The sequence below is a fragment of the Amblyomma mixtum genome, chromosome 2 (genome assembly GCF_055824585.1).
Source record: "Amblyomma mixtum isolate Tamu chromosome 2, ASM5582458v1, whole genome shotgun sequence".
NCBI lineage: Eukaryota > Metazoa > Arthropoda > Arachnida > Ixodida > Ixodidae > Amblyomma > Amblyomma mixtum.
In genome coordinates, this window is record NC_143013.1 from 41,707,687 (window position 1) to 41,730,724 (window position 23,038).

At 47.2% G+C, this 23,038-nt stretch overlaps 1 protein-coding gene across 2 annotated transcripts; it reads left to right on the forward strand.

Moving 5' to 3' along the window:
• The first annotated feature begins 605 nt into the window (after positions 1 to 605).
• Positions 606 to 11,419, forward strand: LOC149359108 (major facilitator superfamily domain-containing protein 6-like). Of its 2 annotated transcripts, XM_089571328.1 has the most exons (5): positions 651 to 715; positions 2,634 to 2,704; positions 3,737 to 3,893; positions 7,537 to 8,814; positions 9,709 to 11,419. In XM_089571328.1, the coding sequence occupies exons 2-5, from the start codon at positions 2,702 to 2,704 to the stop codon at positions 9,894 to 9,896; spliced, it is 1,626 nt and encodes a 541-aa protein (XP_089427454.1). In that variant the 5' UTR covers positions 651 to 715; positions 2,634 to 2,701; the 3' UTR covers positions 9,897 to 11,419. The 2 variants fall into 2 exon arrangements, with proteins under 2 accessions (XP_089427455.1, XP_089427454.1); XM_089571329.1 differs by lacking the exon at positions 2,634 to 2,704 and having other exon boundaries at positions 606 to 715.
• The last annotated feature ends 11,619 nt before the right edge of the window (positions 11,420 to 23,038 follow it).

Below are 23,038 nucleotides of genomic sequence, written 5' to 3' on the forward strand. Positions count from 1 at the left end.
CAAACATCATATAGAATTGAGATGGTTAGAGAACGCATAAAGAAGTCAGTGTAAACAAATATGCTGTTTTAGAAAATTAACACTAACTAGCATGATCCAAAATAATATCGTAGATACAAATAAAGCAATAAAAATACAGAGGAGTAAAAAAAGTAGAGTAAAAGCAATATTGCATCAGACTTGAAACAAGTATTGCTTAACTGTAGCTTGAAATGATGACGGCAAACGGCAAGTTTTCGCAATGTACGGTAGAGAATTTCAAATATAAATGCATGAGAATATCACTGCCTACTGGCTGCCGAAGTATTTGGAGTTGAACATCCGAAAGGAGTGCCACTGACATTTAACGCCTGGCTTACTGCAAGCAGCGCTGGACGACTTTTGACTAGACATTGGACGGGAACTGACACTGACGGGATTTGAGGACATAAACCCCGAGAACAATCTGCTTATCGCTCTTGCACGTGCCAGGATACCCGGCAAGCAGTGCTTCGCGTTGTTCCTCAAGTCGCCCCGTTCTGCGCCCCTTCCTTGGTGGAGGCCTCATTTATCGCGCCTACTTCGGTGATTACAGGCGGCAGCGGATGAACGAGCCAAGGCGCTTGATAAGATGGCACGGTCGTAAAGCAATTAGTGACTGGAAGTGCAGAGCTGAACCGCTCACTTCGCGCGCTGCCAAATTGCGGCGGCCAGACGCCTTCAGTTGCCTGCACGGGTAAGCGCTATCCTTTTTCGATCATGAGCAATGCTCAGTGGTTAGCCTACGTAACGGGGTAGTACTGCTACTCCCGTTACGGTACAAATCTATAACTACTTACTTTTTTTTTGTAACTGCGTCAAGAATCCTGATGCTATCTTTCGTTCTTCTCCTATAGACATGCATGCTAAGTGCTGTAAGCCACTGTGGACTCTGATACCAAAAAGACCAAATTTATTATTACTTGAAATTTTTCGATCGCCGCCTTTTCTCGCTCTCTTTTATCAAATTCCAGAAGCTATCATGTTTTCCGCCAGCACGACTCGCCTAGTTTGTGAATATATGGGGGTGACGGTGGCGGGTCGTTGTGGGCAATGAGTCTTCTCAGTTGTCGGTGTTGCCAAATGGATGACATCGGTGGCGATATCCTTTTGACGAAAGAACCATAGCTGAGCCCCTGTCCGCACTAGTGTTGCTTCTCCCACAGCAAAACCTGTCAATTTGCTTTCCTCACTTCTTCCTACTCCCTCCTGCAGCTTTCCTGCCGCTGACTCACTCGAGAAAGAAGCGAAAATGAAATTTTATGAAGTGCATATGGCGAAGGTCTCCCAGCGCTACATATATATATATATATATATATATATATATATATATATATATATATATATATATTGTATTTTTAATCAAATTATCTATGCTAATCGGGATACAATGAAAAGAATGACAGTTATGAGAATTTAATTTTATTATTGATGACAACAACAGCATCTCTGGAGACATTTTGTACATGTTACATACAGAAAAGAAAAAAAAAGCGGAGAGAAGAATCTGCCGGTACATTTTGCCTTAAGAACGCTCTTGAAACTTTACTTTCAGAACAGTGTAATCCGGCTTTAAACAACCGCGTGTTCCGAACGAATATACTTCTTCGCTTGTTTCCATAAGGTGCGATGGTTTCAAGCTGTGGTGCATATTTTGAATCCGAGAGACTTCCCTAAATGCTTTTTGAGTGAACCGGAAATGGGCCAGTCTTTGAATCGATAAAACGCCCTCTTATACGGCAACTTCAGACCGGATCATAGTAGGCTCGTTAAATCAAGAAATTAGAAAAATCGGGTTTCATTAGGTCAAGGATTTAGTGAAGTATAATATCTTCGAAAATCCCATCTTTTAAATTCAATCTTCCAACCTCGTATTTGCATATGGACGCGTGCCTGTGGTCTTTTGCAGCTTGCCACACCCTGTGCGATCGCCCGGTGTCCACAGCCACACCGCCCATATAATTTGTCATTTTCATCGAACACAGCCCCGTTTAGGGAAGAGCGGGGTAAAACGCGACAGAAATTAGCAAAACATTGCCTTATTTTTATTTTTTTATAAATATCAACGAACAAATTTTTCAGGATTATTTGCTACCCTGAAATCCTGGCATCGCGCTCAGTGATGTGAAAGAACCAGTTGAAGCGGACCACGGAAAAATTTTGTGATATTCATAATTTCAAAATGTCGCGCTTTGCCCCGAACCCCGGTCCAAAATGATACAGTGCAAGGGGAAAATGAGATTCCCTTCGAAAATAAACGCAGTACCCAGTTTGCGGTGAATGCCCTCGAAGCTGAATGCATAGGTACCAACGCGACCCTTGTGCGCCTGTTTGCATGGAAAAAACATTATCGAATCACAACGCGTTACTGTTTTGTTCCATGACCCACTACAAACACGTTAGTTGTACAGCCAGGTTTTGCGTGTAGCCTAGCTTCGCTATAATTTTGATTTTCTTCTCTTCTTCGCAACTTTTTCTGCTCTTTTATTACAACTGTTGGCCTTGTGCTTCGTACCTATCGAAAAAATTTGCGATTTGCTTGATTCTCAGTACGTCAACACGAACTTTCGAACAAAACTATAGGTAAAACCTAACATAGATTTCTCCATTTTCAGGATGTGTTGTGCGAGTAACAGTTTTTGCTCTTCCTCTTCAGAGTGAAGGCCCGATGTAAACCCATCCAATGGTGAGCACTTTGCCCCACATAAAGACCAGTCTTCTTGCCGAAACGTTTGCAAAGAACTCTGAAGCTCACCCTTTCGTTGCTTAGTTTGCGTTGACATACAATTATACAAAAACGGATATGATTGGAACCTCGAGAACCTTAATCGCTCTTAATCTGCGCATATTCAGGAATGCGATCTTTTTTTTTTCTTTTTAAGGGAAGAATGGATGGCCTGCTAACGCTCGAGTCACATACAAGCGCTTTTTGCTTTGCTTCGATAATTTCTCTGGTGATTGTGAAACTGTTTCTAGACAGGATTTTGAGTCCGTCCGTGTGTTGAGTATGGTAGGTACTAGGTTATCAAGTGCACTTACGGTCTTTTACTGCTTTCAAATGTTTCGTTAAGGTTGGAATCTGTTGTTGCGCCTCCTATAAGATGGCAACTCAGGAGACGCGGTTGCAACGCGCGAAAGTTACGATGATTGCCGCAATAAGGTACAGATGAATGCCCGCTTCTTTATTTCGAACAATGAATGAATGAATGAATTTATTTATTTTTGAAGAAGGGCCCGAAGCCCATGAGTGTGGGTAAGGGTAGTAGGGGATAGGGAAAAGGGTCTATTTTGGGAGCACTGCATAATAAGGCACATTGCACTTCACTGCACACTATGTTACGAGGTGGAGCTTGCATTCACGGGCGAAGTTCCACAAGCTTTTGATAGTGGCCGAAGGATCTTGTCACGGTTGGATCCACACATCGTGGCAGTGGACGTGTGGGGGCCGGTGTCGTCTGCATGCCGTGGCAAGGCCGGGCAGTGCTACACGAGGGGCTCTATGTCGGGCTTTCGTTGAGAGCAACGGGAGCACAATGTGTGTGGGAGTTTGGGTTTCGGCTGGTCCTCTGGAATTTTCTTAACAGTGTGGTCGTGCCATTAACTAAAAGATAATTGCTAAGTTTTATCTGCTTTGTATGTCTATGCATGCGTGTGCGGCTCACACCAAGATTTTGCAGTTGCTCTCGTTACTCCCCAACATTGTTCAATCTCTTTCCAGGAATCAAAAAGTCCTCAAGCCAGTCCATCGCCTTCAACGCCTTTAAAGACCGGCCAATCAACGAATACGTACACTGCGGGCAAAGTGCGAATCATGTTTTCGTCTATCAATCGAAGTCTCCTGCCCATAAAAGCTCACTACTTCCTCTACGTAGCAGGTAAGCATGCCATGCGCAAGCTTTTGAATGATGTAGCTATCCGTAAACCGCGAATGTGTTGGCGCACCTGGAACTGGCTACCAGGCCCATTATTTAGTCCGTATCGCTTGTTGACCATTACGGATTCTGTTTCAGCGGGCTTACCTCTGTTGCGTCACTGAAAAGCAAATGCCTCTATTGGCTGATGAATGGTACTTATTCGCTTTGTCCATATGCTGCAGCAGCCCTGGTCGTGTAGTGTTTTGTGCGCCGGCAGTGCCGAGAGAACGAGGGAAGGGCTCGGTACAAACTAAATGGCCCGTCAAAAAAGCGTGTTTCGGGGTTTCTTTAACTGCCATACACGGACGGCGCGGACACCACCATTACCGTCAACCCGTGTTGCTTTGGTAAAAAAAAAGACGCCATAATGCTGCAACAATTATTTTCTTTGCATTATATATCATTTTCCCATTTACCTCTTTCGCGGATGCCGGTGATACAGGAGGCGTGGCGTCGCTTAAGACAAATACGAAAAGGGACAGGAATCGAAATTAAACAGAATCGGCATGAAATAATTATAATATGAATGCCCTAGTTTCCGCTGTATCAACTTGACGCCTCTGTCGGCTCCTCAAAGCCTTTGAACACTTCTGAGAATTCGATGAGGTTAAATAAGAACAAGATGCTCGGCAGGCGTAATGGCGCATTTTTTTTTTTCTGGCTATGTTTAAGCGACCTGGGTTTGAACCGATGATGAAGAGGGAACTAGGTGATCGGCGTCGCTTAGCCAACCACAAAGAGCGAAAAAAAGAAAATAATGGAATGCTGTCATCATGTCAGCCCAGAATACTTAAATAAAAGCAGCGGAGTTGTCGGTTATAGCACCAGTGCTCTTTCTATTTATTTGCTCGACGTAAAAAAGAGAGAACAAAAAGATTATGCGTTGCAAAATGGGCCACTTTGAAAATGACGGCACGCACTCTTAGGGCTAATAAGCTGCATGGTGTCCTCCCCATTGTGTAATGGATTACAGTCGTTCGAAATTAGAAGTCTCATAGTTTCTTTATAAGGGTCACGCTGTGCAGTCCTGCATGCAAAAAAAAAAAAAATGCAAGGTAGTCATTAGGTGCTCCGTTGAGTTGTGCTATTTGACAGCTATGTCTACATCTCCTGACCATAAACCGTTGTCTTATCTCCGCGAAATGCCAGATTTCCGAGAACCCATGAGTTGCAGCTCTTGACGCCTCCCGCACCACGTTGGCCTTCTTACGGGCGAAGTATCTCTGTGGTGCTCCGTCTAGTTATGAAACGAAGGAGGAAGTGCTATCTACGGGTAGATGCAGGCAAGGGTTGGGGTGCCGCTTTACGCGGCTTGCAAACTCGTTGACTGCCGTCCTCTTTGCCGACTGCGCTACAGCATGCTGTCACGGTATTAAAGGGCTTCGTGCTTTGGGGACAGGCCCTGTAAAATAATTATTTGAAGTGTCTTTTTTAAAGCAGCTTTTATTGCCTCAACGCACAAAGAAGGGATAGTTATATACATGGAAAGAGCCTCGCTGATCTAATAAAGTTCAGAAGAGACTGACAGGGTCCCTGTTAGCGAGTAGCATAGACAGCTCCACTATCCAGCGAGGGACCCATTGCTGCCAGATGTGGGATTCTCGTTGTTGTAAATTCTTGTTTTTGCAGTGCTGGTGATTGTATTAACACCGCTGCACAACACCAACGTTTTGTCAATACGTCGCTTTCACATCAGATGCGCACGTTTGCGACATACTGGTGCAAGTCCTCTTCCAACTAGCGTGCATTAAAATAGACATTTGTCTTTTACTGAATTAAAAAGAAAGGTATTACTCCTGCAGTCCAAGTGTTCACGCCCACAAATTATGGACAAGCGCATTTTTCAAAGTTGTTTATAAATGGAATTTTTTTCCTATATCGTAAGATTCCACTATAACACTCTTAATATCCGCAGACCTCCCCTCGGCAGGCTTGCATTTTTTTTTTTCATGTTAATGCTCTCGCTGTCGTCAAAAACGTTTCCTATTGGTTTTTTATCCTTAACTACTCGTCGCGAGCGATGGACAAACTTTAAAAGAAAGATTTTTCTACGCATCTGAAGATTGAACCATTGCCTTTAATACTTTCATAACAGTACGTTACAATATTCTGCAGCTGGCTCACAATTAAAATTGCTGTCCAAAATTCCTGGACTTGGTACAAGTCACAGCACACCCATGTAGAGAGAGAGACCCTGAAGAACTGCGTACCAATAGGGGCGCTCTGAATAACATTGGAAGTTGATTGCTTTGTCTAAATCAGCTTTCTGCACCCAGCCGCCGGAAATTTCCCAGCTGCTCGTGCTTTACCATGATATTATTTGTAATTTTTATTTATAAAAACTTTCGAGATGCCATTGCATGTTTCCGAAGGAACAGGGACCCGTAGCAGAGAATACAAATTAAACTCAGAGGAAGAACGGTTGGACCTACGGCTGCAAAAGTTTTTGTGTGCATTCATTGTTACTCCCAGACTTCATAAATTTATTTGGATTAAAGCTGACAAACAGAACTTTTGCTCGGTTCTGGCGAGGATACAAAGTATGCTCTCTTGATTGGCAATGTAACCTGAAAATCCCTATATAAATTGTTTTTTATTTCATTTTGTGTACACATTCTTACATGTCTGATGACTGAGCATGGGCATAATTTTGCAGTTCTGCAGAGACTATGATAGCATATAATGTGCGTACTGCCCCCTTTTTTTTTTCAGTGTAAGGTGACAAATGTCGGCAGGCATAGGATGTGTCACTTACTCCTCTTCATTTAATGAGTGGAGAGAATCTGCGAAAGCCCGGCCAACAGTCTAGGTAGATATGACCACCACAGCAGATCAGGCGCTGTCCCACAGAGCTCCACAGCACGTTTTGGCAGATATTTTCTCGGTGAATACATTTTCGAGCGGCGTACACAAGTCAAAGTATATACAATGAAATTCTTTCACCTCGGCAGGTCTCCAGTAAAAGCCCGAGAATATAGTGTTAAATAACGTCACAGACGTTGCTCCTCTCTCCACCATGTGCGGAACCAATAAAGAAACATTAGCGGTGCTTAAAGCTTTCAAGACCTTTTCGTATTAAGGGCTACCGTATAGATTCTAATGTGCAGCTGAGAGGGAAACCCCGTTGTCTGGTTGCTTTTTGCAAAGATGGTACGAATATCGAGGTAAATTTGAAAGCGAAACAGAGTAAGAGAAGGAGAGCTTAGTGCTACGCTATGAACCATGTCCTTAGATCCCACTCATCTAACCTCGATTTTGTTCTGTGCATTAAATGTTTTTCTTACGCGTTCCCTCGTGATCAGAGAAGGAAAAAAAAGCCTACACGTCGCCTTCAGACGGCAGCTCAAGTCTGCGGCGTTTAGTCGACAGCTAAATGTCCAAAAGGAATGAAAATTGTTGCTCTATTCTTCGCATCTGTTTTCACTGAAGTTATAGGGGCGAAAAATCTTGTCTGCAGTCGCTAATCAAGTATTTTAAGCTTAATTTTAAAAACTACTGCTGTTTTCTCGTGTGTCAATGTTCCTGAATGATCGAGCTTTAGCGCTTTGTGTCAACTTTAAATGCTTAACTTCTCAGACGCCCTTCCTTCATGTGTATTGCGCAGCTCAAGCCAGCGTACTTCCCTATCTCGCCGCCGTCGGTCGACGCAATGGCATACCGGAATCGAATATCGCCTACATATTCGCCTTGATACCCATCGTTGCTATCATCGTGAAGGTCATCTGTGGTTACGTCGCTGACAGGACGCAGAATGTCACCGCCATACTGCTCATTCTAAACTTATCTCTGCTTGTATCCAACGGCATGGTGTTCTTCAGCAAAAGCGTGGAGAACTCGCCGCGTCCACCGCAGGGGCTCCTTGGCTGCCCCGCGCAAAACCGGACATTCGAGAACCCTTTCCTTAACTGCACCGACCTCGCACCTCAAGTGTGCAGCGTCGATTCTTGTGCTCACAATGCGTCCAGGGAATTTGAAGTCGCCGTTTACGGTAATATCTCGGCTGTTCCAACCGACGACCTGTGCTCAGTCTTTGAAGAGAACAATGCGACGGGTCCTGACGTTAGCGCCGAAGTGTGCCGGTTCACCTGTATGTGCTACGGCGCGGAAAGAAACTCGGTAAACTTCGCCGTCTACGTCATATTTGTCGCCATCTCGTTCATAAGTGGTGCCAGTGCGTTCGTGATGTCGGACGTTGCCACCTGCGAAATGCTGGGCGACAGGGCGAACACCTTCGGCAAGCAGCGGATTTGGGGAACCATAAGCTGGGGTATCGTTAGCCCCATCGCTGGCATCGCGATCGACGCGGCCAATACAGCCACGAACAATCAAGCCGGTTACACGCCAGGGTTCTACGTCTTCGCCGTGCTTATCGTGATGGACATGATTCTTCTACACCGCATGCCGCGCCTCAGAATGGGCGAGCAATCCACAAGCTTCTTTAAGGACATCAAGACCGTCTTCGGTGGCTGCGAGGTCGTGGTCTTCACCGTGTGGACGTGCTTCACGGGTGTGTTCTTCGGCGTCCACGCCTCGTACAACGCCTGGTTCCTGGAGGACATCGGAGCTCCGAAGCTGGTTATCGGACTGAGCTACAGCGTCATGACACTGCTGGCAGAACTGCCGCTCCTGTTTGTGGCGCACAGGATTCTGGGACGAATTGGATACTTCTGGTCGTACAGTCTGTCCTTCGCCGCGTCTGCCATAAAGCTAGTCGCGTACTCCTTCCTGGGCAACCCCTGGTACGCGCTTCTCGTCGACGTCGTCGGCGGTGCAGCGTTTCCCCTGGCATTCGCTTCAATGACAGTCTTCGCCAGAGAAAACGCTCGGCAGGGGACTGCGGCTTCTGTGCTGTGTTACCTCAACGCCTGCTTCGAGGGAGTTGGTTGGTATAGTTTTACTCTAACCCACTTTCTGCGGGATAACTTGTGGCGGGCACGGGGCACGTGCGCTTTGTATAAATGTTACCTAGCGCCAGTTTTTTTTTTTTAATTACGTACAGCGACTCTAATATCGAAACTCGATAGTAAATGAATTTTGACAGCGCTGATGACAATGTCAAGTTTTGATCACTACAAGTGGCAATGAAACCACCAGTTAGTCTGTCGTAAGAAGGTGTGCGGACCATTTACTATGTTGGTAAATTTGAGACACCCAGACCAGAGATGTAAAGAAAAAAATTGACACCTACAGCTTCAGGAAGCTTGCTCTGCCGTTCGCATTACTTATAAGTTGTTCAAAACTTTCCGTTAGAATTGAAACTGACGTCCAGAGGGTCAAAAGAACTTGGGTAGGACATGTATACGCGCAGACCAGAAAACAGAATCTATTTTGGGGTAACAAAGTAAAAGAAAATGTATTCGAAGGAGGCAAAGAGTGAAGTTAGGAGATTACAAAATTTCGCGGAGCATGACGGCAGAAGCAGCCACAAGGTAAGGCTGATTGCCGATAAACGGAAAGGATCCTCGTTTCATAGTGTATTTGACCCGGCTGGCAGTGACGATACTTGAGCATGAAGACTGCAATGTAGCTTCGGAAATCTTCAAAACTAATTGCTTGCTTTTCGAAAAGAAAGGAACACCAAGCTCTAAGTAGAAGACCTTGGATGACTCATCGACAACCCGCGTTAAGAGCATCAATACTTCAGTTGGATTAAAGTTCATATAGCTTAACAAAATTCACTTTTAATGGAGGTTTTCATTCTTTCTTTACAAGAAAGTACACCGATAACTCATGGCAAAATGATCTTGTACGTAACTTCTCTTTTTCTCACTTGTAGGTGTCGTCGTTGGGAACTTCGTTGGTGGAGTAAGTTTTGAAAAAGTCGGAGGAAGGCTGACGTACCAGTACCTCGGCATCGCAGCGGCAGTCTGCGTGGTCGGATCTGGCGTCTCTGGAGTCATCGTGCGCAAGCGATACCCGAGAGAATCGCTCTGGAACGCGTCCACTAAGCAAGACGGCGCGTAGTGTGTGCATTTTTGAACACTGAACTTCTGCATGCCGCTGCGGGCGTGAGCTTTTCAGGGTACATCACCCTGAAGTATACGAAGCAAGCTTTGCTGCTTGAGCGGTTTGTAGCGGTGTATTGCGCTCGAGCGAGCGTAACCTTGCTGCAAACCTGCCGTAAGTTGTTTCCGCGTTCAGTGAGTAGGATCGTGAAAATGTTAGAGACTGAAGTAGAGCAAGTGAGAGCTTTTGAACAAGCCTTACGAGACAGCGTTATTCTGCGGACACTCCCATAACACATAGTGTAGACAGACCGATAGGAGCTGTCACGGTGAAAACCTGTATCGGGATTATTGCGGAGAACGATTTCTTTATGCGAGGAACTGCCCCTGCAGGTATACTCCAAAACCAAGGCCCATATATTTTGCAACGAAGCAACAGAAAGACACTTAGTAGGCAGCCGCGTGTGCTATCAGGGTGACGCCTGAAAACGGGCCAACATGTTTTCAAAGCACGACTGTGGGTAGACTATAAACGGGTGACATATACACCCTGCATGTCTATCATGTTTCTTTACATATCGTCGTCGGCAAAGATCACATCACCAGAAGCCACTCCTCGGGCCCTTCATCACAGGTATAATACCTTCATCCAGGAGCGGTTTTATGAACACCTTCCAGAGGTGTCTGCCCTCATTCCAGCATGCATTATTCTCTACATTTATTTTTTTTTACTTTAATGGCAGATGCCGTTTCTCAATAGTAAATTACTCGCGGGTGGCCGAAGTGGGGGGGAGGGGGGGTAGGCTTTTGCCCTTGTCTGAATCCACCCCCGCCTGCATCGGCCTCTATGGAAACACATTTACTGATTTATAACACACTTTTTTTTTAAATACGCGCTTTTTACACCCCAATGCTAAAAACTCAAGGCCTAAAGTTTTTGCAAGGGACAGTAACCCATTCGGAAACTATTGTTCTAAAATCTTAGCCGAAGCTCACAGAAGATTGTGCCGAAGGAAGCGCGAACATGAAAGGCAGCGCTTGGAGAACCACATCAGTACCTCCCCATGCATTGCTATTGCACAACTCAAGAACCACGTGTACCATCGGGATTGAAGGAGCTGCTGCCAATGCTCAGGATTGACGGCATAGGCCCGGCGAGGCCGAACGCAGTGGCGCCCTGCCCACAGCACAATCCGAGCTTGCAGCTCCGCACCCAGTACGCTTTCCAGAGTACCACAGTCCTCCTCTCCACGCGACCGTGTTTGGAGGAGATTCCTCTTCAGTGTCTTTTCTTTCTTTAAGTATTCGCTGGGTAAAAATCGGGTGATATTTTTAAACTGAAATTTAGCCAGAAATCAGGTAATTCAACAAAAGTTTCATAACTAAGGTTACATGTGATGCCTCTTTTCGCAGCAAAAACAAAAATAAAAGCAAAAAAGAATCCTGCAAGCAGTCGTTCTTTTACAGGAAGTGCTCTGTTCTCGCTCATGACATTATAAACAATATGGAAATGGGAGGCTGCATTAAAGAACTTTTACCAAATCGGTTACATTATTTTCCTTATTTATCGCAGTTATTTCGCTGCGTACATTACCGCCTCCCGCGCAGCACTTGCGCGTTAGTGCAAATATGCTGGCCTTTATTAGACTCTGCGAAACAAATACGTTAGAGGGCACCGCGGCCACCGCACTGGAGTAATGCGAAAGCCCGCTTTTACGTAATGCATCTGGAATACACGGGACCTCTCCTCAGATTTCCTTCCTCCATGATGGTAATGAAGGCGACAACGGTTTTGTTTATGGGGTTTAACGTCCTAAAGCGACTCAGGCTATGAGGGACGCAGTAGTGAAGGGCTCCGGAAATTTCGACCAGCTGGGGTTCTTTAACGCGCACTGACAACACACAGTACACGAGCCTCTAGTATTTCTCCTCCATCGAAATGCGACCGCCGAGGCCGGGATCGAACCCGCATCTTTTTGGTGAGCAGCCGAGCGCTATAACCACTGAGCTACAGCAATGGTCCTGGTGATGAATACGGTGCGCATATCGTTCCAAAACGCATATATTTGCGACAGATTAGCAATGGGGGTCTCATTTATGAAAACGGCTCCTTTAGGAACATACACATAGAGCGCAACAGCGACAAGAGAAAGAGGGACGGGACCTCAAGCGCTGTCCTGACTCTCTCTCTGTTGTCGCCTGTCGCACGCTACACTTGTTTCTAAAGAACAAATATAAGCCAACCAGCCCTACGGCAAGTATTATTGAAAAATGCGCGTCGGACAGCGGTTTTACATGCGTAATGCATATACCGAACTTTTTCCGCCGAAAGCTAAGGACAGAAAAAAAAAAGTTAAGGCTAAGGAGTCGCTCCTCCTCCTTCCACCTTCCCCCTTAGATTATATCCGCTGATGGCAATGGTCTCGTAGTATGTTGAAAATTGCTCCACAAAGACGGATGGCCCGTTCGTATAGTCTGTTGGATGGGAACTGACTGGCATCGCTTATCTATAGGTATAAGAAACACGATGCGAAACTGTCATTTTTGGAGCACGTGTAATTCTCACGGTAGATCGATCATACACTCCTTCTTCCATTTCAAGAGTGCTTGCACATTTTCGACTGCAAGGGTCCAGTCGTTGAAAACGGGGCAGCAGCCTCTGCAGCGTATCAACCGACGGGTTCCAATACAAATGGAGGGGGAGATTGAAGACGCACGTGATGCTTCACGCGGCGAGAGCAGAAGAGGCTGCAGTTCTACTTCTTTTCCGAAGACTATTATAATTATGTTCACATATGGAGCATGCAGAACAACCCAAGTAATAACAGAACGTAGGTGCCGTGCCGAAAGTGCTCTATATTCGCATGTATGAGTGAACAGATGAATTTATTCGTCAGAAAGAAATGAAACAGCTGACTCCTTAGTGTTGAAACTACGCCTTCGTGGTCTGCTCTCTGTGTGCACAGGTAAACGGAGCACGCTAACTGCTCCAATCTAATTGGAATCACGCCTTCCCTATCAGGCATGAAGGAGCATAATTTGTTCATGAGAAACCTCATTAGAGTCCACTACCAGCCTGCAGTGGTTACGGCACTCGGCTGCTGACCCGAAAGACGCGTGTACTGTGCGATGTCACAGCACGTTAAAGTACCCCAGGTGGTCGAAATTTCCGGAGCTCTTCACTACGGCGTCCCTCATAGCCTGAGTTGCTTCGGGACGATAAACCCCAATAAACCAATAAACCAAACATAGCACGCAAGATTATCTTGGTGAGCTGTACTTGGAATATATACATAAAAATTAAGGAGGGAGCATGACGTCACGATGCCAGCGTTCGCAAGACGAGTGTTTATGAAGCCGATTTCTCCCTCAGTTTTTCGCTCTCCCAGTCAGTCCTTTATATTTTGATTCTGGTATGTTTTAGTGCGCACGTATGCGCGGCTTGCGACGCGGAGCGTCTACAGCGTGGTCTGCAGAAAGGAGATTGATCTAGAGTCAGTCTGCCGCGCTAATCCGCGCATGCGCGCGCGCAGCGGGGCTATATTTTACCGCACGCTATCACGTGGCGTGATCACGGGGGGACAAACTCTCTTTTTGTACTATATCTTTACTTGTTAAGACTAGGCTTCAAGGTTGTCGCCGGACGCTCCCACCTCAGTTTTTTTTCCTCCATGCACCAAGATCACCTTGCGTGCTTGCCAGCTAGTGTTTGACGGCACAGCAACTCAGCTTACTCGCAGCGCACGTGAGCAGATGCAGCCTGGAAGTACCTCAGAACTTGACATCAGAAGCGTCAGGAAAGCTGTTGCTACTGCACTATCTATAGCATGCATCTCACACGAAGCTCTTCAAGATTGCACTTGAAATGTTTTGAAAGCGGGCCGGACGGCTGAAAAGAAATAAATGACAAAAAACACACAAATACAACAGACAAACTTCTTCGCACGGCAAGCACCATGTGATGTGTTTCTGTATAAATGCGGAGCAAACTATATTCGCGCTCCTGCAGGTCATGGGTAGAAAAGCACCATGAATTTTGGCGGGCTTCATTCACTGCAGCAACACAAGGCTTCGCATAACTCAAATTTTCGATTTCCGTGAGCTATATAGCGCCTATCAAGCTCTAAATGGAGACCGAAGGCGAGAATGAATTACGCAAGCATAGCTCTGCGCTCTATCACGCACTGGGCCCATGTGGGGTGGCTTCAAGTATCAATTGTTTATGAGCTGCTCGTCTGGTTCCCCTCGAGCGAGGGCGCCTAAATTTAGGTTACACGCTGCAGCTGAGGCCAAGTGGCGCGCACGCATCTTTCACGACTTACCGTTTCCAATAATACATACCAAGGAATCCAGTTCGCAGAGTCAAGCCGTTCGCGTGTCTTCTGACGCACTGGACACGCACAATTAAACGAAGACATAGCAGTAAATAAAGCGAGCGATTATTCGTGCCGGAAAGGAGAGCGTGTCCCGCGTTGCATGTGATCTTTGCAACGCAAGCGTCATCGGCACAAATTAGCGCTGGTTGTGGGTGCAGCAGTCGGCTCCTTGACGTGTCATTGCTTGTTCCGGATGATGTGTGACTGCTCACTCGGACAAACATTAGGGACTTTTAGGATAGGGTGACCCTATCGATTAGGGGCATAGGGGAACAGCGGGGCGTCAATGCGAATGCGGAGGAAGCTAACCAGTAAGTATGCAGGACGCAAGGATATAGAATAAAGAGCTTTAAACGACAGCTAAAAAACTCGGGAGTTAAAAACTGGATTAATTCAATGGAAAAGAAGCATATATAGCGTAGAACTATATCGAAATTAGAAAAGGCAGATCAGGAAGGAATCGTTCTATGATAACTCAAGAGGCAGTGCCCTACTCTTTGAATCTAGATCAGGGCGCCTTAGAACGCGCCGCTAGCTACAAAAAGAAATGTATCTAAGAAGATGACACATGCGCAGTGTGTAGTAAATCTCTAGACACAATTGAACGTCTCATATTCGAACCTGACGGTACCTATCCGGACGTCGATGCTGGCACAGTCACTCTCCCTGAATCCCTAGGTTTTACAGACCACAATGCTCTTGCGAATGAACCTGCGGTCGAAGTTAGCAAAAAGCGACTGGAAAATCGATGGCTCAAAAGCAGAGAAACAAAGAGAGATGAAGAACAGAAAACAAATTATTATGGCTACATCGCGCCAAAATACATGCGCTTTCGAGAAGCTTGCAGGCAAAGCAACCTCCTCAGTGCACGTAAATCGTCGAAATAGCCAAAAGTTGTTGGGCCCCAGAGCTGACGGTAACCGCGCTTTCGAAATTGTAAAAACTGGCGTGGGTTTACTTACGGAGGCTACACGACTCTCAATAATTATTGAGGAGCCTAACAAGAGAAGTTAAAAAGTTAACTATTCAATATTAGTTAACCATCCTGCTAGTTAAGAAAGCGTACTTCTAACTCAAAATGCCTATTTTTAAAAATTGTGTAAAGTCTCAGGTGAAACACCCTGTATAAGCTCGGTGAAAGTCAGTCGCTCCTGCGCAGCGTGATGGTTTTCTGGTTTGTAATAAAGTGTAAAGTAAAATGGCTAGTTGGTATTGCATTGTCAAAAACAGCGCGCGTGTGTCTGAGCGTGTCCTCCTTCTATCCGTGTCTCTCAGCGCTATTTTCAATAATGGCTTGTAATTTTTCTGTGGCGCAGTGCTTCGCGCATGGATTGACGGGAAAATATATTTTCTCTCAAAGTAGCGATAATTCTGTTCACGGAAACGTGATCGTCTTTAAGGATTCTGATGCTCATGCGTTTTAGGCAGAACACTTTTTTCGACGACCGGTGTGACTAACATCACACGACTACATTATATAGTGACACAACGAACGCAACACGTGTTGGTGATTGCCGTTTGTTGTGCCTTATTTTATGCGCTATTTATGCAGTACTGTTTAGTATGTTTGAACAAGCTTGTTTTTCTCCTTTACTCCCTTTTCATCTCGAAGGTGCATGGCTCGAGCACAACACGTGTCAATTCGTAGAATACTTGTGTACTGTATCACCTATGCCCCGTCTACTCTTTTGTGTTTAATGTTATTGTTTATAAGTTGAAGTGACTAGCCACGTGTTTCTGTGACATGCCTTTGATTATTGCGGGTTGATTATTTCTTTCTGCATGCCCTAGCGCTAATTTTGTAAGCTATTTTTGCTTGCGAGGAGCACGTGTCAACTCCGAAAGTCTGTAAGCCTCGACACTGTGCGTCACTTACGACGTCACGCGCATTTTATTACGCTGTCATTATTTATTTATTTATTCAAGGTACCTACAGCGCCTTGAGAGGCATTATTGTAGGGGGGGGGGGGGGGGGGGGGGTATGTACATTAACAGTAAAATTCAATACAGCACAAGAGAACAAAACAGAAAGTAAAGTTACAGAAAAAAGTTAAGAACTTCCAAAAAGATAAAAGCATTCTGATTGCACCCGACACGCAGAACCAACACTGACAACAGCATTAGATATTAGATATTAGTAGCTGGTCACATGTCTTTTCGCAGTGCACGTATTTAAAGAGCAAGCACGGATGCTTTGCGCATTACCTGACGAAGGCCAGGCGTGTCCCTCTTCGGCATTACACATTTCTGGATCCGGGAAAACTTTTGTGAAGTATATATATATAGGATGCGCGTACGTGTATTCTGCCCAACTACTGACACAAATTAAGTGGCAACGTAGATAATGTCATATAAATGTTACCCAAATGTTGTACTAACGTTAGTGCGTAACGTTACCTGGTGATCAAGAAAGGTGACATTAGCAGCATTGAGACAACATTACGGACTGACATTTCAAACTATTCAGGCACCGTTTTGGCTACGTTTTGCCTTGCTTGCGTACTATTTTGTGCGAATTGTGTTCAAAAAGCATTATTTGGATATTTTGTAAACACATCAGAACATAAATCGCATGGTTGTTCTTTTCGTCCTCCTTGTTTCACACTGTGCTTTCATTACACACGGTTTCACTGAAATGTGTAAAGTTACCATGCCTCTTTTTGTTTTGTTTTTTTCACTTCATTATATGTTTCCACGAACCTACGTAATTTCCCGCTCCAATTTTTGTATGATCGTGATGATGACGACCCAAAACCGCAACCTTATAACTTCTCCACAATGTCGGTTGCAACCAGCCCGCCGATTTCCTGAGCAGCCGACGGTGTAACAATAGTACGGCAGTTAGGAAACGTTAGTCAGCTGCGGGGCGTTAGTGAAGAGCGTGAGTCTAAAGAGGGCTAAAAGTGGAGTAAAATATGACCCCGGAACTCGAGAGTAAAGGTCCATTGCACACGGCACAAAGAGTCGAATTCATCGTATGCCGAGCGCTGCAGGAAGTCAATCACTGCCGTTGTCGTTCAGCTAGCACGCTACGGTGCGGCCCGCTCATGAGCCCCCAAATGACGTCTCCAGACAATGGTCCGTTGTCGACGTCGGCCAAGGTCAGCGTACGCGCGCACGAAAGCCGGCACGTGCGCTGCAGCCCTTTTGCGAGCTGCTTCAGGCCACTTGCGATGTACGTCTTGCACAGCACAGCTTAAAGTTCAGCTGCGTTATGTGCACAACACTTACAACCTTTTTCAAAAGAATTATATGCGTGAGAACTTTTTCGGCTTAAATGTCTCCAGGTACAGTTTTTCATTCGTCTAACGGTGTTCGGCCCGACTTGACACCAAAGAACAACAATCGTGCGGAGTTTGAGCTCCATTGCTTGCTGCATGGCATGTGCCCATTCATTTTGCGACATGACGCGGGAACGAACACTGTTCAACCCGGATATCGAACTCGAACCCTGCTGAAAAAAAGTTCTATGATGCAATAACCTCATAGATCATTCATCATAGAATATCATACAATCTGTATGATACTATACTACCTATTGTATGACATATCATACAATCTATTGTATGATATGTCATACAATAGGTAGTGCTTTAGAACTACCTGCTGTCTATTCTAAGATGTCTATTCCTGTTACCAGTACGCTATAAAGAGAATAATCATTCATTAAACAAAATTCAGGGGGCACTTTGGCTCTCTAAAGTGCTGCAAGGCGAAAGCGTTTCCTGGCGCACTGGTTTTTTTTATATATTTTTTATTCTTCATATTTTGTTTCTTTTTGCCCTTTTACCATTTTTATTGTTTTTTATTTTTATTTCCATATCTTATTTTTTATGTTGTTTTTATTTTTGTTTATTTTCTTATTTTTACCTTTTATTTTTCTTTTCCTTCACTTTATTCCTTTTCTTTTATTTATGAAGCCGATGCATTCACTAGATGCGCCTTTATTCGGAGTGTTAGCCTCCGCTTCAAATGCCAAAGGCTCTCGATTCCCACACTCGGCGCAGTTTCTTTTTAAGCAGTGACGCCGAAAGGCGGACAAATCTGCCGACGCGTCTGCCGACAGCGTCTGCTAACGACAGTATGAGGCATTAAAGGCTTTCACCTTAAAAAGGTACAGCAGGTTTTCACAACGCCTTCGGCAGTACGCCTCGCGAGAGCCGCCTCTGGCTTTAGTTAGGTTGGTTTCACTGCGTGACAGCGATGTGGTGTGGAAAATGAGTACAAGAGGCTGAAGGCCACCCTATAAACCTGTCGTGTCCGGTCGCTGTGTTGAATGCAGCGAAAGACGCACACGGTACTTTAAAGGCTCATTCACACTTGCGAGTCGCAAAGGGCGTGCGACTCGCAGTCGCTTGCGACCAAGCAGCAGCTCGACAGCACCGTTGTTCACACTTGCAAGCGCGACCAGCGGGTCGCCTTCTCGTTAGATTCTCGTTTGAAGCGAAAACTCTCGGGAATGACGTTGTTCGCGCGCTTTCGAGAGTTTCGTCTGCTGTGGCCGCGCCTCCTGTACTCGCGCTCGATAGTCTAAACTGCTATTCGCAATGTAATACAACTACCCGAGCGAAGATTAGGTTGTCGTGACGGTTTTGATGTGCACCGAGGTCGTACAAGCGTCACGATGACAGAGGCGCGCTTCTCTGTAGGGCCGGCCTACCAGCCTGCAGTATGCCGGCCGCCGCGGCGTCACAAAAATGCGCCAATATTGCTTGTTCGCGTTCATACCAAGCCCTTGGGTACAGGAATGTAAGAAATGAATCATTTTTGAAGATCGCTGGCCAGTACCGAGTTGCTGGTAGAAGGGATAACAGCGACAAAAGCAAATTTCTTCCCAGAGCCGCTTTGCTGCTGCTGCTCCATGCGGCTCGACTGTTGTCTGCTAGCTCCGCTGCTGAAGGCGTCGCGGAAGTCGAGCATGCCTTGATATTATTATGATACAAGGTCCACAATAAAGTGGTGACGAAAGCAGCATCTTAATTACTAGCGCTGGCCAGGATCCGAAGCGCCCTCAGTTGCGACATCGATATGAAACCGGCTAGGCTTAGCGACGACTACGGCAGCCCGCTGGGAGCAGCGCAGGTCGTCGCCCGGCGCGCCCGTGAGCGGTGTCGTTGCCGGAAGCTTGGCTCGCTCGCTGATTGGTTCAGAGGTTTGCGACTCGCAGTCGCGAGGCTGAAAAATCGAGCACCGAGCGACTGGCCCGCGACTGTCGCTTTTCGACCGGGGCGACCGTTTGCGACTGTCGCTTTTCGACCAAAACAGTCGCGCGACCTCTGCGACTCGCAAGTGTGAACGGGCCTTAAGACTTCGTTTATTTAAAGCCGATGAGGGTGCGACCAGCGTCGACCGAGGCAGGAGCCGAACTGGCCGCCCGAAGAAAGGAGGGAGCTGAGAAGCGTCCACGGGAGGGAGTGGCTTCCCAGAACAGGAGGAGGGTGCGGGGGCGCACCGTGGGGGGGCATCCGGCGACAGCGTGCGACGAGGGGCAAGCGGTCGTTAGGAGGGGATGCGAACTGTCGTTAGGAGGGGAATGCGAGTGGTCGTTAGGAGGGGGCGCACACACACAAAAGCAATAAGGGGACACAACACTTCCTTCCCCCTTAGAAAGTTGCCTGGTATCGTGCAGGGGGTCGGCGCTCACGCGTGGAGGCGCGCTGGCTTTGTGCGCTCGGGGGAGAAACACTTGTAGGCTGGCTGTTGTTCGCTGTGTCTCCTAGGTCTGTCCTGGGCGAAGTCTCTTCTTCCGGGAAGAGGCGCCAGGCTATGTGGGAAGATGGTGCACGTGTTCTCTCCGCTGGCGGACAGCTCTCAGACGGCGTCGTAAATCTACGCAGCTGGTTGAGATGTCGGCGTGCTACTGTGCCATGTATGTTGACGAGCCAAGAGCGCAGGCCTATGCGTCTGACAATTGTAGCTTCCTCCCAGCGTGGCTTTTTCAGAAACTGTCGGGCGAGGACGCGCTGCCCCTCATTAAGCGTGCCGCAGCGCGGAATTGCTTTTTCTTCCCGGAACGTCTCTGCCTTTGGCTCGGGGAGGATGGCTGTGAGCTGGGTTCGCATTTCACGCTCGAACATCATTTTCGAGGGGGTCTCGCCTGTTGTGCTCTGAACCGTCGTGTGCTGCTTGAAGAGAAAGCGCGCAAGGCGGCGCTGCAGCGAGCCTGTCTGATCTCTTTCAAGGGCGCGTTTTAGCTCGGCTACGTAGCGCTCGGCTTGTCCGTTTGTCGCTGGGTGGTAGGGGGCCGATGTAACTGATGAGATCCCGTTGTCGCGATAAAACTTGAGGATCTCCGCAGACACAAACGGTGTTCCGTTGTCCGACACTACCTTGCGCGGCAGGCCGAACGTTGCAAATAGTGATCGGAGGTTGTCAATGACTGCTGCCGAAGTCGTCTGTCCCATTTGCCTTATCTCAAGCCACTTTGTGTAGGCATCTACGACCACAAGGAAAGTGCAGCCCTCAATTGGTCCTGCAAAATCAATGTGCAGTGTGTGCCATGGTGTGTCTGGCTTTTCCCATTCTGGGACAGGAGCTTTCGGCGGGGCGCTCCGGCTGCTCTGGCAAGGCTTGCATTCTCGCACCACTGTTTCGATGTCGTTGTCAATGCCAGGCCACCACATGTAGCTTCTGGCACACTTTTTCATTGCAACGATGCCCCGATGTCCGGCGTGGATGAGAGACATAGCTTGTGCGCGTAGTTCTCTCGGCATCACAACTCGGGACCCAAATATGATGCAGCCGCGATGGGTGCTCAACTCTGTAGCTCGCCTGCGGTAAGCGTCGAAGTTGTCCCCTTTGAGTTTATGCACGTTGCCTTGTTGAACAGCTGTGTAAACTAGCCGGAGAGCTGCGCACTTCTGCGTAGATGCTGCAACTGTGCCTGCTGTAAGCGGAGGTTCTGGCAGTGCTTCGAACATCAGAACGTCTCCTGGTGGAAATGGTTCGTCAACAGTTGCGTCTAGTGGCAGACGGCTTAGCGCATCGGCGTTTTGATGTTTACTCCCATTGCGGTAGACCAGAGCGTAGTCGTACGCTGAGAGTTTGATGCACCAACGTGTCATTCGCGGAGACAAAGTTGGTGGCATAGGCCTTTGTGGTCCCAGAATGCCCAATAGCGGTCGGTGATCGGTTATAAAGGTCACCTTTCGGCCGGCAATGTACTGGTGAAAATGTGTCGCCGCGTAGACGATGGCTAGCCCTTCTTTGTCAAGTTGCGCGTAGTTGCGTTCTGCTTGCGACAACGTACGTGAGGCGAAGGCGATGGGAGCTTCCCTTCCTTGCTCGTCAGTTTGCGATAGAACCGCGCCGACTCCGTACGGTGATGCGTCGCAAGCCAAAAGCAGAGGCTTCCTTTCGTCGTAGTGGCGGAGGACTGTACATCTTCGAATCAGGTCTTTCGGGGCATCGAATGACTGCTGATGGCGTGGCGACCATGTCCATGTCACATCTTTCCGAAGGAGTTGGTATAAGTCGTTGGCCACGGTAGCTCTTTGTTGCAAGAACCGGTCGTAGAACGTCAAGAGTCCGAGAAAAGCCTGTAGCTCCTGCTTGTTTGTTGGAGCTCGTGCTTCTGTGATCGCTCGCACTTTGTCCTCGGTAGGGTGAATGCCTTCCGCATCAATTCGGTGTCCCAGAAATTGCACCTCTGGCACCGCAAAACAGCACTTCGATTTGCTTATGCACAAATTAGCGTTTGCTAGCCTTTCGAGAACGAGCTCTAGGCGCACTGCATGCTCTTCAGTGGAAGTGCCACTGATGATGACATCGTCAAGGTAGACACAAACTCCTGGGATGCCCTGAAGCACTGTCTCCATGAATTTTTGAAATATGGCCGGGGCTGCAGCTACGCCAAAAGGCAGTCGCTTGACTTTGTACAAGCCTTTCAGTGTGTTAATTGCCAATAATTCAGCAGTTGACTCGCTCACCTTCAGCTGCTGATACGCCTGGGTGAGGTCCAATGTGCTGAAGACTCTTGCGCCACGTAGTACACTGAATACTTCTTCAGGTGTCGGTAGCGGGTAAGAGGACGCTTTAGTCGCAAGATTGACGGTGCTCCGGTAGTCTCCGCAGAGGCGTATGGTTCCGTTCTTCTTGCGAACTACGACAAGTGGTGTGGCCCATTCTGAATGCTGCGTCGGCTCGATGACACCTTGCTGCTCCAGTTTGTCCAACTCTTTTTCAACTGAATCTCGGAGAGCAAACGGCACCGGCCTGGCCTTCAGAAATTTGGGTTGCGCGTTGTCCAACAACTCCAGTGTGACCGGGGGCCCTTCGTTTCCTGGAATCTCTTCCGAGAATACTCTTTCGTATTTCTCTTGCAGTTGCTCAACCATGTTCTGGCTCGGCGTCTGGTGTATGCCGCATATCATCACGCCTAGTGGAGAAAACCAGTTTCTCCCTAGAAGGCTTGATCCTGTGCCCTTCACAACAAGCAGAGGTAGCGTATGGGTCTGGCCGTTGTAGTTAACCTGCACGCTGGCAGAGCCCAATAGTGGCAGATTCTGTCCTGACCACGTTCGCAGGTGCGTGTCGTCTTGTTGCAGGGCGGGTGCGTCAGATGGCCATGAAGTTCGGAACGTGTCCTCACTGATCAGAGTACAGGCTGCGCCGGAGTCCACCTCGAACTTAATCAGCTGGTGATGTACGCTTACTTCTGTAAAAATCTTCGGTCGCGTGCCGAGATTCATGGTGTTCAGGTCGTACAACACAGATGGTGTTGCTGATGTTGTTCCATGGAGATCAGATAGCGGCGTATTCTCTGAGGCGTTGACGCTGTGATTAG

What these genes read in the sequence shown, in the direction of transcription:
- LOC149359108 (XM_089571328.1), top strand. An exon ending in CTACTTCCTCTACGTAGCAG is followed by an intron (nt 3,894 to 7,536) that starts GTAAGCATGCCA and finishes TGTATTGCGCAG; the next exon opens with CTCAAGCCAGCGTACTTCCC. An exon ending in CGCCTGCTTCGAGGGAGTTG is followed by an intron (nt 8,815 to 9,708) that starts GTTGGTATAGTT and finishes TCTCACTTGTAG; the next exon opens with GTGTCGTCGTTGGGAACTTC.